The sequence below is a fragment of the Meles meles genome, chromosome X (assembly GCF_922984935.1).
Source record: "Meles meles chromosome X, mMelMel3.1 paternal haplotype, whole genome shotgun sequence".
Lineage (NCBI taxonomy): Eukaryota > Metazoa > Chordata > Mammalia > Carnivora > Mustelidae > Meles > Meles meles.
The window spans coordinates 90,950,618-90,964,729 of NC_060087.1; the positions used below are offsets into that span (position 1 = coordinate 90,950,618).

The 14,112-nt window shown below is 35.0% G+C and overlaps 1 protein-coding gene across 2 annotated transcripts in view; it reads left to right on the forward strand.

Annotated features, from left to right (window-relative positions):
* The window catches only part of COL4A5 (collagen type IV alpha 5 chain), a 250,423-nt gene that overhangs the window by 166,107 nt on the left and 70,204 nt on the right, over positions 1–14,112 (forward strand). For both annotated transcript variants that reach the window (XM_045995411.1, XM_045995412.1), the window contains exons 25-29: positions 327–495; positions 2,443–2,535; positions 2,637–2,741; positions 3,698–3,795; positions 5,140–5,290. In XM_045995411.1, the coding sequence (XP_045851367.1) occupies positions 327–495; positions 2,443–2,535; positions 2,637–2,741; positions 3,698–3,795; positions 5,140–5,290 (616 nt within the window). The remainder of the gene's footprint in view (positions 1–326; positions 496–2,442; positions 2,536–2,636; positions 2,742–3,697; positions 3,796–5,139; positions 5,291–14,112) is intronic.

Sequence of the window (14,112 nt, forward strand, 5' to 3'; positions counted from 1 at the left end):
GGTTAGTGTGAGTAGATGGCCATGTGTTAGCTACAAACTTCTTAACTTACTGCTAGAGTGTAAGCTGTATGAAGGCAGAGATTTTTGTCTATTTTTGTTCTTTGCTGTATCACCAGTCCCTCACACATAATAGGAACTAGAAAATATTTGTTGAAGGAATTTATGAATAAATGGAATGATCACACATCCTGTCCTATAATAACATACACTAATGTAGCTTTTAAGAAAAAATATTTATAGCTGTATCATTTCTTTAGTTATATTCGGTAATACCAATATACCAACTTATATCTATATGTTTCTGTGTTAATTTTTTCCGTTTTCAGGGTGGAATTGCTTTTAAGGGTGAAAGAGGTCCCCCTGGGAATCCAGGCCTGCCAGGTCTCCCAGGGAATAGGGGGCCTATGGGCCCTGTGGGTTTTGGCCCTCCAGGCCCTGTAGGTGAAAAAGGCATACAAGGTGTGGCAGGAAATCCAGGCCAGCCAGGAATACCAGGTGAGTTTACTATGATTGTTTTGTTTTTAGTTTGGCGCTTAAAAGTAGAAATGTATTATCTTCTTGCCATTCTTGGCTTCTTTTCATGAGAGATATGTTTCCCTGGCCATTTATATTTGGGCTTTTCAGAGCTCCTTAGCAAGGGAGCATAGTGTATGTGTTTTCTCTAAAGGGGGGGGGGAGGTTCCCTCTTTAAATTTCTTCTGATTGTCTTCATTGTTTTTGTTGTTTGTTATTTTTAAGTACATGGTACATAAAGTTTAACAACTATAATGGAAACACACATGTACCTACCACACATGTCAAAAAAACGGAAGATTGCCATCATCCTAGAAACCCCCATCTTCCTCTCTCTGTCCTTTTCTGATCATGATCCCCTTCCATTTCTCCAGAGGTAACCACTGTCCTGACTTTTGCATAATTTCCTTCCATTTGCCCCCTAGTTTTATCACCTAAATATGGATCCCTAAACAAAGTACTTTAATTATGCTTCTTTTTGAACTTCATAATAATGGAATCATAGGGTAAGTATTCTTTATGTTAACTTTGTGTATAGCTATAGTACATTCATTTTCATTGCTGTATAGTATCCCATTGTGTGTGTATGTGTGCACACGTGCATGTGTGTGTGACATTTGATTTATCCATTATGTTGTTGATGGACAACTGGGTCATTTATAGTTCAGGTGTATTACGAATAATGCTTCTGTGTACATCATCATATATATATATATCCTGGTGTATATGTGCACATACTTCTCTGAGGAAACATCAGCAAACTACAGCACAGCATTCAAATCTTGCCCTCTACTTATTGTCATAAATGAAACTTGTTTGAACACATCTGCACTTATTCACTATTGTCTATGGTTGCTTGCACTCCTACACATAGTCTCAAGATTTTGCAGACTTGAGTACTTGCTACTGAGACCTTATGGCCCACAAAGCCTGAAGTATTTACTGTCTGGTCCTTTTCAGAAAAACTTTGCCAATCTCTGGGCTAGAGTATATATTTAAGATGCGCATTCTCAAAGCATAGAATAAATGCATCTTCAGCTTTACTAGATAATGTCAAAGCAATTGTACCAGTTTCATCAGCAGTATTGGAGATTTCTTGTTGTTCTTCATCCTCATAAACATTTTGTACTGTCAGACTTTTTACATCCTTGTCAGTTTGCTTAGTGTGCTGTAACTCATGACAGTTTTATTATATTCCCTGATTACATTAAAGTTTAGCACCTTTTCATATGTTTATTGACTATTTCGATTTCCATTTCTGAAATACCCATTCAAGTGGTTTTTTGGACCATTTTTCTATGGGATTGTTTCTTTTTCTTATTGATTTAGGATTTTTAAAATATATATATTCTGTGTATTGTTTGTTATCTATTCTACAAAATTTTCACTCACTACGGCTTGCCATTTTCATTCTCTATATGGTGTCTTTAATCAACAGCAATTAATTTGAATGTAGTCACATGTATTAATCTTTTCTCTTGTAGTTAGTGCTGTTTTATATCAGGTTTTAGAGATCCACTTTTGTCCTGAGCCTATTTCAAGTCCTTATTTCAATTAATGAGAAGTAGATGTATCTGGACTTTGCATACATGAAAACTTAAGGTCCATTAGTTAACCAAAAAAAAATATTTCTTGTTTACTGCAGTTTGAGTTTTGTTAGGCTCTTTTGACCTACATTTAAAAATATTTTTATAGATGGCCTCTTCAATCCTGGAAGCTCTTAAAACTGTTATCTACTTTTTCTTTTTGAAAGTTTATCCTTCTGTTTGGTATATTTCTTGGATAAATAATACGGGGTTATTTTTCTTGTGGATTCTTGTTAGTGTGCATTTTCAAAAGATTATACTTTCGTGTTTTGCTTTTAATTAAAAAGACATCTGTAGTCAAGGGAACACTTCTCCTTCACTTTTTATTCCCTCTTGTTCTTAGGTCCTAAAGGTGATCCAGGTCAGACCATAACCCAGCCAGGGAAGCCTGGCCTGCCTGGTAACCGAGGCAGAGATGGTGAAGTAGGTCTTCCAGGTATGTGAGGGATTTTTTTTGCCATGTCTTTAACACTTACTGACTTCTTTCTCTGAAAGTATCCCTTTCAAAAAAAAAAAACAACTGCTGTATATCCATAGGTGATCCTGGACTTCCCGGCCAGCCAGGCTTGCCAGGAATACCCGGTAGTAAAGGAGAACCAGGTATCCCTGGAATTGGGCTTCCCGGACCACCTGGTCCCAAAGGTATGTAGGACTGGGCAGCAGGCAGGCTAGTTTAACTAGTTAGTATGACATTATTCTTTGATATAGTTCCCTCAACAAATAAAATATGTTAACTGTGCCTCAAGTCACAACATGTATACACTACAAATTTACTGTCTTTATCTGAAGCAGTCCAGACAAGAAAATATCTAAATTATAGTTATGCAAAAATGATATATAAGCTTTTAAAATTACAGAATTATTGTCTTTTGTGTTCACCATTGTATTTTCAGGGCTTAGAAAAGTTCCTGGCACAGAGTAAGCACTCAATAGATACTTGTTGAGTGAATGGATTGTATTAAGCAGAAAACATATTTATTACACATATGTATCCAAGTAATGTTTTATCCTAAATCATATTCTCTTGATTTATAGGGATGTTGCTTCAGTTCTGCTTTTTTTCTCACAGAATTTATTTTCATGAATGGCAAGCATGCACATTGTTCTGAGAACAGTAGTGAAAATGGTCTTACTCATATTAAATGACTTCAAAAGAGTAAAACTTGACTTTATGTGTATGTTTGTGAATAATATTTACAGTTGTTTTTAGCTAACTTCCAGAATTATATGGTAGACCTTTTATCATACTATATCCAGATATAAGCAGAATAGAAATTTTCTGCATGTTTGTGTGGGAGTCATTCCTAATGTTTAGTTCTATCTCATTAGTAATAACTCTCATTTTCCTTTAGAAGAGTATATCTTCCACACACATTAACTCTATACGAAAATGACAGGACCATACATGATTGAGAGGGAATATTGGGTATTTGTAAGGGTTGATCCTGAGTAGTCAGCTAAAATATCAGTGTACTTTTCACATCTCACTGTAGTCACTAAGCATGGTTGGATAGGGTAAAAATGTGGGTTTGGGAGTTTGGGTATCTTTCTTAATGTGTCTTCTCTTTGGAGATTAAAAATGACTAATCATTTCACAGGTTTCCCTGGAATTCCAGGACCTCCAGGAGCACCCGGGACACCTGGAAAAATTGGTCTAGAAGGTCCTCCTGGGCCACCAGGCTTTCCAGGACCCAAGGTCTGAGATATTTTACTTTATTCTTTCCCCTTTTCCTATTTCTCCTATTCCCTTAGCTCTCTGCTTTGATGTAGACATTATTATCTCAAGTCTTCACTCTATAAATAAAGTTAACTGATTATATTTTCACTTAAAAATATTTAACCTGGGGTTTCTGGGTGGCTCAGTCAGTTAAGCATCCAACTCTTGATCTCAGCTCAGGTCTTGATCTCAGATCATGAGTTCGAGCCCCATGTATAACCCTAAACAGTCTTTCATTGTCAAGAGGTCACATTTGAAGCAAACAAAGTTTCTGGAACTGTTTTAGAGTCAAAGGTTATCTGCTGAGATGAGATTAGATGAGAAAATACAGTCATCCGCTCCCTCGTACTTCTCTGTAGTATCAGCATACCATTTAACCTCTGTCCGTGCCTGTGTGATGATTGGTAGATAGCATGTCAAGAATTTCCTATACTGTTTTCCAGTCCCAATTCCATCCTACGTATATAATGCAAGCCACTGTTATTAGCTTTGTAGTAACAGTAATATAATAATAATAATGATGATGATGATGATAGTAAATACTATGTTTGAGTTACTTTCCATTCTTTTTATTATATCTTAGCTAATCTTAAATTTTCCTTAGTAACCTTCAGCAAACTGTTGTGTATAATTATCCTGTTTCTGTATTTTCTCTGTATTTAATTAATTTAAAATTTTTTGTTTTCATCATTGCTGTTTCTTCCATGGGAAGAACAATTGACCATGACCCCAGCTCTCATGAGAAACCACTTCTATATTGTCTAATTGTTCTTATTTTATTATGAACCTTTCAAATGAACACAAAAGTAAAAAGAATAATATAACGAAGTTTCATATATCCACTACTCAGATTCCAAATGATCAAGATTTCATCATATTTACTTCATCTATTCCTTTTTTCTTTGCCAAAGTATCTTAACTCAGGTCTCAAAATCATATTATTTCACCTATAAATACTTCAGTGTTAATCTCTAAGTAAATGGACTTTTCATACAAGAAAAAATTGTCATTATCACATTTAATCAAATTTAAAATAATTATCTAATACTCAGTCTGTAATCATATTTCCTCACTTGAGTTCTTTAATCTCATACTCTCTCAGTTATGTTTCTTGTGCTGAAACCAAATCCTTTAATTTGTTTCTCATCCTTCCAGATGTTCTCTCCAGTATGCCAATTATTTTTCATTTAGTTATCCTATTCCTTCCTCCATAGGGGAAAAAAGGTATTACCTTGTAATTTCTGCTTTAAATTCTCCATGATAAACAATAAACACCAAGAAAATCATGGGAGGTTTTGTTGTGTTTTCTCATGTATGCTTTAGGGAGAACCAGGACTTGGGCTGCCTGGGCCACCTGGACCCCCAGGACTCCCAGGTTTCAAAGGAACACTTGGTCCCAAAGGGGATCGTGGTTTCCCAGGACCTCCAGGTCTTCCAGGACGCATTGGCTTGGATGGGCTCCCTGGACCAAAAGGTATAGAAATTATTGATACTTCTCAATTTGCTTTTTAAAAATTAAATATAACTTTTATAAAAATTGAAACTGTTGAGAAAGTTTATGGGTGATAGGTCCAATTAACTGAAAGCTTCTGCTCCCACTCTGTCACTTTTTTTTTTATCTTCCATTGATATTTTTTACATTTTATTTCATTGAATAGATGATTCAATCATATATATATGTACATGTATATATGTATATATGTATATATGTACATGTATATATGTATATATGTACATGTACATATATATGTATATATATGTAGCACTGAGAAGTCTTCCTTTTACCCCCTTCCATCTTCTGTTTTCCCCATCCCGTATGTAACCAGTTTTTGAGTTATTTATCCTTCTAGTATTCCTTCATACAAATATAAGGCAATAAGAATATATATTTGTATTTCCTAACTTTCTGAAAAGATGCAATACTACCTTTTGACTCTTTGCACATTAATTATTTTACTTAATTTTATATCCTAGAGATCACCTTATGTAAGTACATCGAAATCTTGATTTTTAAAAAATAGCTACCTAGTATTAAATTGCTTGGGTTTACCATAGTTTATTCTACTAGTTGTTAGTTGCTATGTTGGGTTTTGGTAATCTTTTCTTATTAGAAATAATGTCACACTGAATTGTCTTGCATGCATGTTATTTCATGTGTACAGGTTTAATAGTAGAATAATGAAAATAGATTTTTTCTGAATTAAAGGCATTTCTAGATATTGTCAGATTCCTCTGTTTGCACCATACACTCCTACCAGCAATGAATCAGTGTCCTTGTTTTTCTACAGCCTTGCTAATTGTGTATGTTGACAAACTCTTTAATTTTTGCCAATCTGATAGTTTTTTAAACTTTTTATTGTGAAAAATTTTTTAAACATTTTATTGTGAAAATTTTCAAATGCACAGAAAATCAAAAACTGTGCAGTGTCCATAGTCTCTTATGGTTCGCTGCACAGTTTTTGATTTTCTGTGCATTTGAAAATTTTCACAATAAAATGTTTAAAAAATTTTTCACAATAAAAAGTTTAAAAAAACTATCAGATTGGCAAAAATTCCTGAGGGTTTTGAAGGGTCAGGGGTGGGAGGTTGGGGGAACAGGTGGTGGGTAATGGGGAGGGCACGTTTTGCATGGAGCACTGGGTGTTGTGCAAAAAGAATGAATACTGTTACGCTGAAAAAATAAATAAAATGGAAAAAAAAAAAACAAACTGTGCAGTGAACAATTCTATATCTACAATCAAGATTCCACAATTAACATTTTACCTCTGCCAACATCTTTTTTTACATTTCATATAAACAGCAAAGTAGAAAGAATTTTCAGTGACTACTGTATACCCATTATTGATATTCTGTTATCAACATTTTACTATACATGATTTGTCACATATGAGTTCATATCTTTCTGTAAAAAATTAACTTATTTTTGATGGATTTCACAGTAAATTGTAACAGTACACTTATCCCTAAATATGTTAGCATCCATATTATAACTATAATTCTCTGTTTTTTTTTCCTTTTGACATAAAATTCACATTAAGCGAGATGCACATATTTTACAGAGACATTTGCTTGATTTTGACAAATGCATGCACTGGTATAACTAAACCCCTATCGAGATATAATCCCAGAAATTTCCCTTTTGCCCCTTTTCTCAGTCCCTATAGCGACATCCACAGTGGCAACTGTACATTTACGATTTTTCCTTGTAAATTCATTCTACCTGTTCTAAAACTCCATATGGAATCACACAGTGGGTACATTCTTTGTAAGACTTCTTTCATCCAGGATATTGTTTTTGAGGTCCATTAATGTTGTTGTGTTTATTAAGAGTTTTTACCTTTTTATTGTTATTTCATTGTATAGATATAGCAAAGTTTGTTTATCCATTCTCTGTTGATGGACACCTGGACTGTGTTGAGTTTTTGGCTATTATGAGTGAAGCTGTTAAGAACATTCTTTTACAATCTTTTTGTGGACATGTGCTTTCATTTTGCTTGGTGAAATACTTTAGAGTAGAATTGTTGGGTCATAAAGTAGGTATATGTTAGTTATATGAGAAGCTACTAGACCTTTTTCCAAAATGGTTGTACCATTTTAAACTCACACCAATATGGTATGAAAGTTTCAGTTGTTCCACATTCCCTCCAACACTTGGTGTTAATCAGTCTTTTCATTTTTGAGTTTTGGTAGGTGTGTTTTTAACATGTTTTGGTCTTAGTTTTAATTTCCCTGATGGCTAATGATGTTGAGCTCTTTTACATGTACTAGTGGATTATTTACACATTTGAATATTTTTCCCATTTTAAAATATGGGTTTGTTTCTGTTTTAATTGTTAAGTTGGAAGTGATCTTTATATATTCTGCATACTGTTATTTTGGGAAATACATGTATTTTTTTTAATATATATATATATTTTAATTTATTTATTTTTTCAGCGTAACAGTATTCATTGTTTGCACAACACCCAGTGCTCCATGCAAAACGTGCCCTCCCTATTACCCACCACCTGTTCCCCCAACCTCCCACCCCTGACCCTTCAAAACCCTCAGGTTGTTTTTCAGAGTCCATATCCTCTTACGGTTCGCCTCCCCTTCCAATTTTTTTTTTTTTATAAACATATAATGTATTTTTATCCCCAGGGGTACAGGTCTGTGAATCGCCAGGTTTACACACTCCACAGCACTCACGATAGCACATACCCTCCCCAATGTCCATAACCCCCTCCCCCTCTCCCAACCCCACCTCCCCACAGCAACCCCCAGTTTGTTTTGTGAGATTAAGAGTCATTTATGGGAAATACATGTTTATGAGTATTTTATCCCTGTCTTGTTTGCCTTTTCATTTTTTATCAGTGTATTTTAATGAATAAAAGTTTTAGTTATTGATGTTTCATTTATCTGTTCTTTATATAATTATTATTTTCTGTGTTATGTATAAAAAACCTTTCCCAAAGTTCTAAAGATATTCTGTTTTATTTCATAAATTTTATAACTTTAACATTTATGTTTAAAGCTATCATCCATCGCAAATAATTTTATTAAACATTATTTGTTCAAATTAGTTCCCTCTGCATTGAATTACTTTGGCATCTGTGTCAAAGATCAGATGGCTATATATGTATAGGTCTGTTTTGTGCTGTCAATTCTACTTCTCTATTTTACTGTCCTTAAGGCAGTACCAACTGTTTCTATTACTGTAGCTTTATAATAAGACTTGATGTCAGGTAATGTAAGTCCTCCAAGTTTGTTCTTTTTTAAAAAAAAATTATTTGAATATCCTATATCCTTTGCTTTTATTCTCAGGGTAATTTAGATTTGTATTTCCATTATTATGAATAAAATTGAACTTTTTCTATGTTTAAGGGACATACTTTTCCTGTGAACTACTCATGTCCTTTGCTCATTTCTCCATTGGTTTCTTCTACCTCCTTAATTCTGATTCCTCTAATTATAAATAGGAATAGAATTAGGTTAGCTGATTTGGCAATTGTTTTTTCCTTACTTCTTTGTAAGGAATGGGACTCTCCTGGTCAATATTTTGACCCCCAGTGAGGAATCTGAACAGCTCTGTACTACTAAAGCATGTAGGATTGATTCCCATTAAAGCAATATGACATCATAGCCCAATTTAGCCAGCCTGGAGTCTGCCAGTAAAAGCCCCAAACTAGCCCAATACAAATTCTTCTTAGATAAGCTCTTTTTTTTTCTTTTTCTTTTTTTTAAATTTCTTTTCAGTGTAACAGTATTCACTGTTTTTGCACCATACCCAGTGCTCCATGCAATACATGCCCTCCCTACTACCCAACACCTGGTTCCCCCAACCTCCCACCCCCCCCGCCCCTTCAAAACCCTCAGGTTGTTTTTCAGAGTCCATAGTCTCTCATGGTTCATCTCCCCTTCCAGTTTCCCTCAACTCCCTTCTCCTCTCCATCTCCCCATGTCCTCCATGTTATTTGTTATGTATGCTCTTTTAAAAATAGTTATCTGTCTTCAAGTAAACAGTTCTGGCCCACTGTAAACTGTAACACTCAAAAGTTACACATTGTGTTTCCCACCAGTTATCTACCCCAGCTTAGACATGTGACCCCCCAAATTGCATACAGAGATATTCCAAATGATAAGCTATGTGGCAATCAGTCTCCATATGGAAATTGCTCACTCATGATACTTTATTAAAATGTCTTTGAGGGGCGCCTGGGTGGCTCAGGTCATGATCTCAGGGTCCTGGGATCAAGCCCTGCATTGGGCTCTCTGCTCAGCAGGGAGCCTGCTTCCCCCTCTCTCTCTGCCTGCTTCTCTGCCTACTTGTGACCTCTCTCTCTGTCAAATAAGTAAAATCTTTTAAAAAAATAAAATAAAATGTCCTTGAGATGGGTTAGGAAGAAATGGGTTGAAGCCTATTTTATTTTGTAAAATATCTTATTTATTTATTTGCCAGAGAGAGGGAGTGAGAGAGAGACAGAGAGAGTACAATACAAGAAGGGGGAGCCACAGGCAGAAGGAGAAGCAGGCTTCCTGCTGAACAAGGAGTCCGATGAGGGACTTGATCCCAGGACCCTGGAGATCACAACCTAAGCCAAAGGCAGACACCTAACCAACTGAGCTACCAGGTGTCCCTGAAGCCTATTTTAAATATCAGTGTCTTAACAGGCATTTATTTTCCTAATCTTTGAAAGGAAGTATAGGATCCCCATATCCTAGTAAGAATCATTCTCAAATATTAAAGCCCCAGTACAGTTCCTAAGGTGGTAGAAGAAAAAGAACTTGGGATATCCTGGCATGTAATCCCTTCATTCCTCAAACATTATGTTCTTATTCTGTACCAGGTACTGTTTGAGTCACTAGGAACACAGAGACATAGAGTCTGTTCTCTATGATAGTGGTTATTTCACCTGGAACTCTTATGAAAATGTATCACTAACGTTTTTGGGTCACTACACCACAGTCAGAACTCAGTAAACAGCTCACAGTAAAAGTTCACCTACAAGACACACTTATACCAGTGGCTGGGCATTAGAACCTAGTAATCTTTCCTAATAGGAGAGATTGATAGAGCACTTTCAAAGCAAAATAGTGACCAATAATTAATTAGGCCAACACCCATCAGGAAAGAATGATATAAGGATGAAGATGTGCTTAAGACTCAATGTTAGAATCACATTAAACAAAAAAAGAAAAAAAGAAAGTGACCAGAAACATTCAGTTTGCCTCATACTTTTGTTCAGGTGCCTCATCTAAGGTACCTTGGGAGGTTTCATATAGGAGGTGACACTTGAGCTGTATCTTTGTAGAAGGATGTTTCAGGAATCAGGAATAACATGAAAAAGTATTGTGACACATAGAATGGAACATAAATGGAAATATTGAAAGAAATAAAATATATAATTTGCAAAAAATTGATATTTTATCTAGAAATTAATAAAATTGCACCTAATGTATTTGTGGAAAAAATTAAAACTTGATTATTAACAACTTGAAAAAAGGTAAAATTAATTGGTTGATGAATTATATGTGTACATGGAAAGGCTGAATGATGTCAGCTCTTTCCAAACTTGCCTTAATATAATGCATTTTCAATGAGAATTCAAGTAGTTTTTTGGAAGCATTTGACATAACTGATTCTGAAACTTAACATTTGCCAAACATACACTAAAATATATTTCAGTATCTTTGTAATTACAGCATTGTGGTACATGGTATTTTTTTTAATTTATTTATTTGACAGAGAAAGATCACAAGTAGGCAGAGAGGAAGTCAGAGAGAGGAGGAAACAGGCTCCCTGCTGAGCATAGAGCCGGATGCCGGGCTCAATCCCAGGACCCTGAGATCATGACCTGAGCTGAAGGCAGAGGCTTTAACCCACTGAGCCACCCAGGCACCCGGTACATGGTGTTTTTTAAAAAGGAATTAAAATCATAAATATGAAAAGTAAAATTTTAGGGTGCCTGGGTGGCTCAGTGGGTTAAGCAACTGCCTTCACCTCAGGTCATGATCTCAGGGTCCTGGGATCCAGCCCCTCATTGGGCTCCCTTCTCAGTGGAGAGCCTGCTTCTCCCTTTCCCTCTGTTGCTCACTCCTGCTTGTGTTTTCTCTCTCTCTGTCAAATAAATAAATGAAATCTTTTTTTTAATGTCAAAATTAAAACAAATATGAAAATGTGGAAGACAGAGAAAGAGGTTTTTGTAGCACCTTAAGATTATACAGTTTTGGCAGGCTTCTTTAATAAAGAGAATACACAAATTACAAATGGAAATTGAGATACTGTAATGCCCAATATTAGATGGTCTTCAGTTCAGCTAGACTTGTCATGCTCATTCAATGACCATGGGCTGTACTTTGCATTGGCTTCATGTAGAAGGATTCAAGGATAAGGTAAATAAGGATAGGATGTACAGTATTCTAGCAAGGCAATGTTAGGAGTTTCTTTTTAACATAACTCCTCAATATTGACATTTATAGAACATTCCACCAAATAAGAGCAGAAAACACATTCTTTTAAAGTACACATGGAACATTCATCATGATAGACCATAATCTAGGCCCTAAAACAAACTTTCACAAATTAAAAATATTAAAATCCTGTAGTAGATTCTTTTACCATACTGGATTTAACAAGAAATCTGTAATTGAAAACTATCTGGAAAAATCCTGACATATTCAGAAAACAACCAAAATACTTTAAATAGCCCATGAATCAAAAGGGAAATCACCAGGAAAACTAGAAAGTATTTTGAATTTAATAAAAATGAAAATAAAACGTATCAAATTTGTAGAATGCAGATAAAGAAGTGATTAGAAGAAAATTCATATATGAAAAGCTTTTATTAGAAAAAAAGAACAATCAAAATCAATTATCTAACTTTTCACCTTAAGAAATTAGACAAGGAAAGTAAAATTAAAAGACAATCATTGGGGAGGGGAGGCGAACCATAAGAGACTATGGACTCTGAAAAACAACCTGAGGGTTTTGAAGGGTCAGGGGTGGGAGGTTGGGGGAACAGGTGGTGGGTGATGGGGAGGGCACGTTTTGCATGGAGCACTGGGTGTTGTGCAAAAAGAATGAATACTGTTACGCTGAAAAAAAAAAATAAATAAAAAGGGAAAAAAAAAAAAAAAAAGACAATCAGAAGATAGAGGAAAATAACAATAAGAGCAGATATCAATGAACTTGAAAACTAAAAAACAATGGAAAAATTTTATGAGACCAAATGAAGTTCTTTGAAAAGATTGATGAAATGGCTCTTCCTCTAGCCAGGCCAGCCAAGAAAAGGGAAGAGACCTATGTTACCATTATTAGTAATGAAAGGGGGGCCATCATTACAAGTCCTACAGACGTTAAAAGAATAACAGCAAATAGCTGTATGCGTGTAAATTTGACAGCTTAGATGAAATGGATGAGCTTCTAAAAAGATAGAAACTACTGAAGTTCATGGAAGAAGAAATAGATAATCCAATATTTATTAAAGAAATTTAGTATGTAGGGGCACCTGGGTGGCTCAGTGGGTTAAGCCTCTGCCTTGGACTCAGGTCATGATCTCGGAGTCCTGGGATCGAGCCCCACATCTGGCTCCCTGCTCAGCAGGGAGTCTGCTTCCCCCTCTCTCTCTGCCTGCCTCTCTGCCTACTTGTGATCTCTGTCAAATAAGTAAATAAAATCTTAAAAAAAAAAAGAAATTTAGTATGTAGTTAAAATCCTACCAAAAAAATAAAAAACAACAAAAAAAAACAAAAACCTACAGAACCAGATGGCATCATTGGTAAATTCAAACAAACGTTTAAAGAAACCATAAAAAGATTCCCACACAATCTCTCTCTGAAAGCAGAAGTGGGTAGATTGTTTCCCAACAATTGTATGAGGCCAAAACAAAAAAGAGGCAATGACATTGTAACAAAAGAAAGTTATAGACCAATATCCCACAGGGACAAATATAAATAAAGTCTCAAGAAAATATTAGCAACTCAAATCCCATAATATAGGAAAAAAGTTATATGCTACACCAAGCAAAGGTTATCCTCAGACTATAAGGCTGATTTGAAAATCAGTGTAATTTGCTTTACCAACAGTCTGAAGAAAAAAAAAACTAGTAACATCTTAATAGATGCTGAGAATTATTTGTCAGAATTCAACATTTATTCTGAAAAAGTGCTCTCACAAAATTAGGAATAAAAGGGAACTTCCCTAGCATGATAAAGAACATTTACAAAAAACTTGATTCATTTTATTTAGTGTTGAAAGACTGACTTCTGTTCCCTGAATATATGAAACAGCACAAAGATTTCTTTTCTTACCACTGCTTTTCATTATCATACTGTAAGTCCTATAAAACAATGAAATGCTGTAAAGCAAGAAGTAGAAATAATACGATGACAGATGGTATCCGCACTTGTGGTGAACATAGCATAACATACAGAGAAATTGAATCACTGTGTTGTATACTTGAAACTAATATAACATTGTGTGTCAACTATGTTCATATTAAAAAAAAAAAGCTCATCAGAAAATACCCCCCCAAAAAAGAAATGAAAGGCATGCAGATTGGAGAGGAAGAAATAAAACTGTCTGCATAGGTGACTTGATTTTCTACATAGAAAATTGAAAACCTGCAAAAGAACAACTAGAACAAAGAATTGAATTTAGTAGGGTCATAGGATGCAAGGCAAAAATACAAGAGTAAATTGTATTTCTATATGTTAGCAGTGAACAACTAGAAATGAAAATTAGAAACAGTATTGAAATAGCATCAAATAACATGAAGTACTTAGGTATAGTTCTAACAAAATATGTGCAGGATCTGT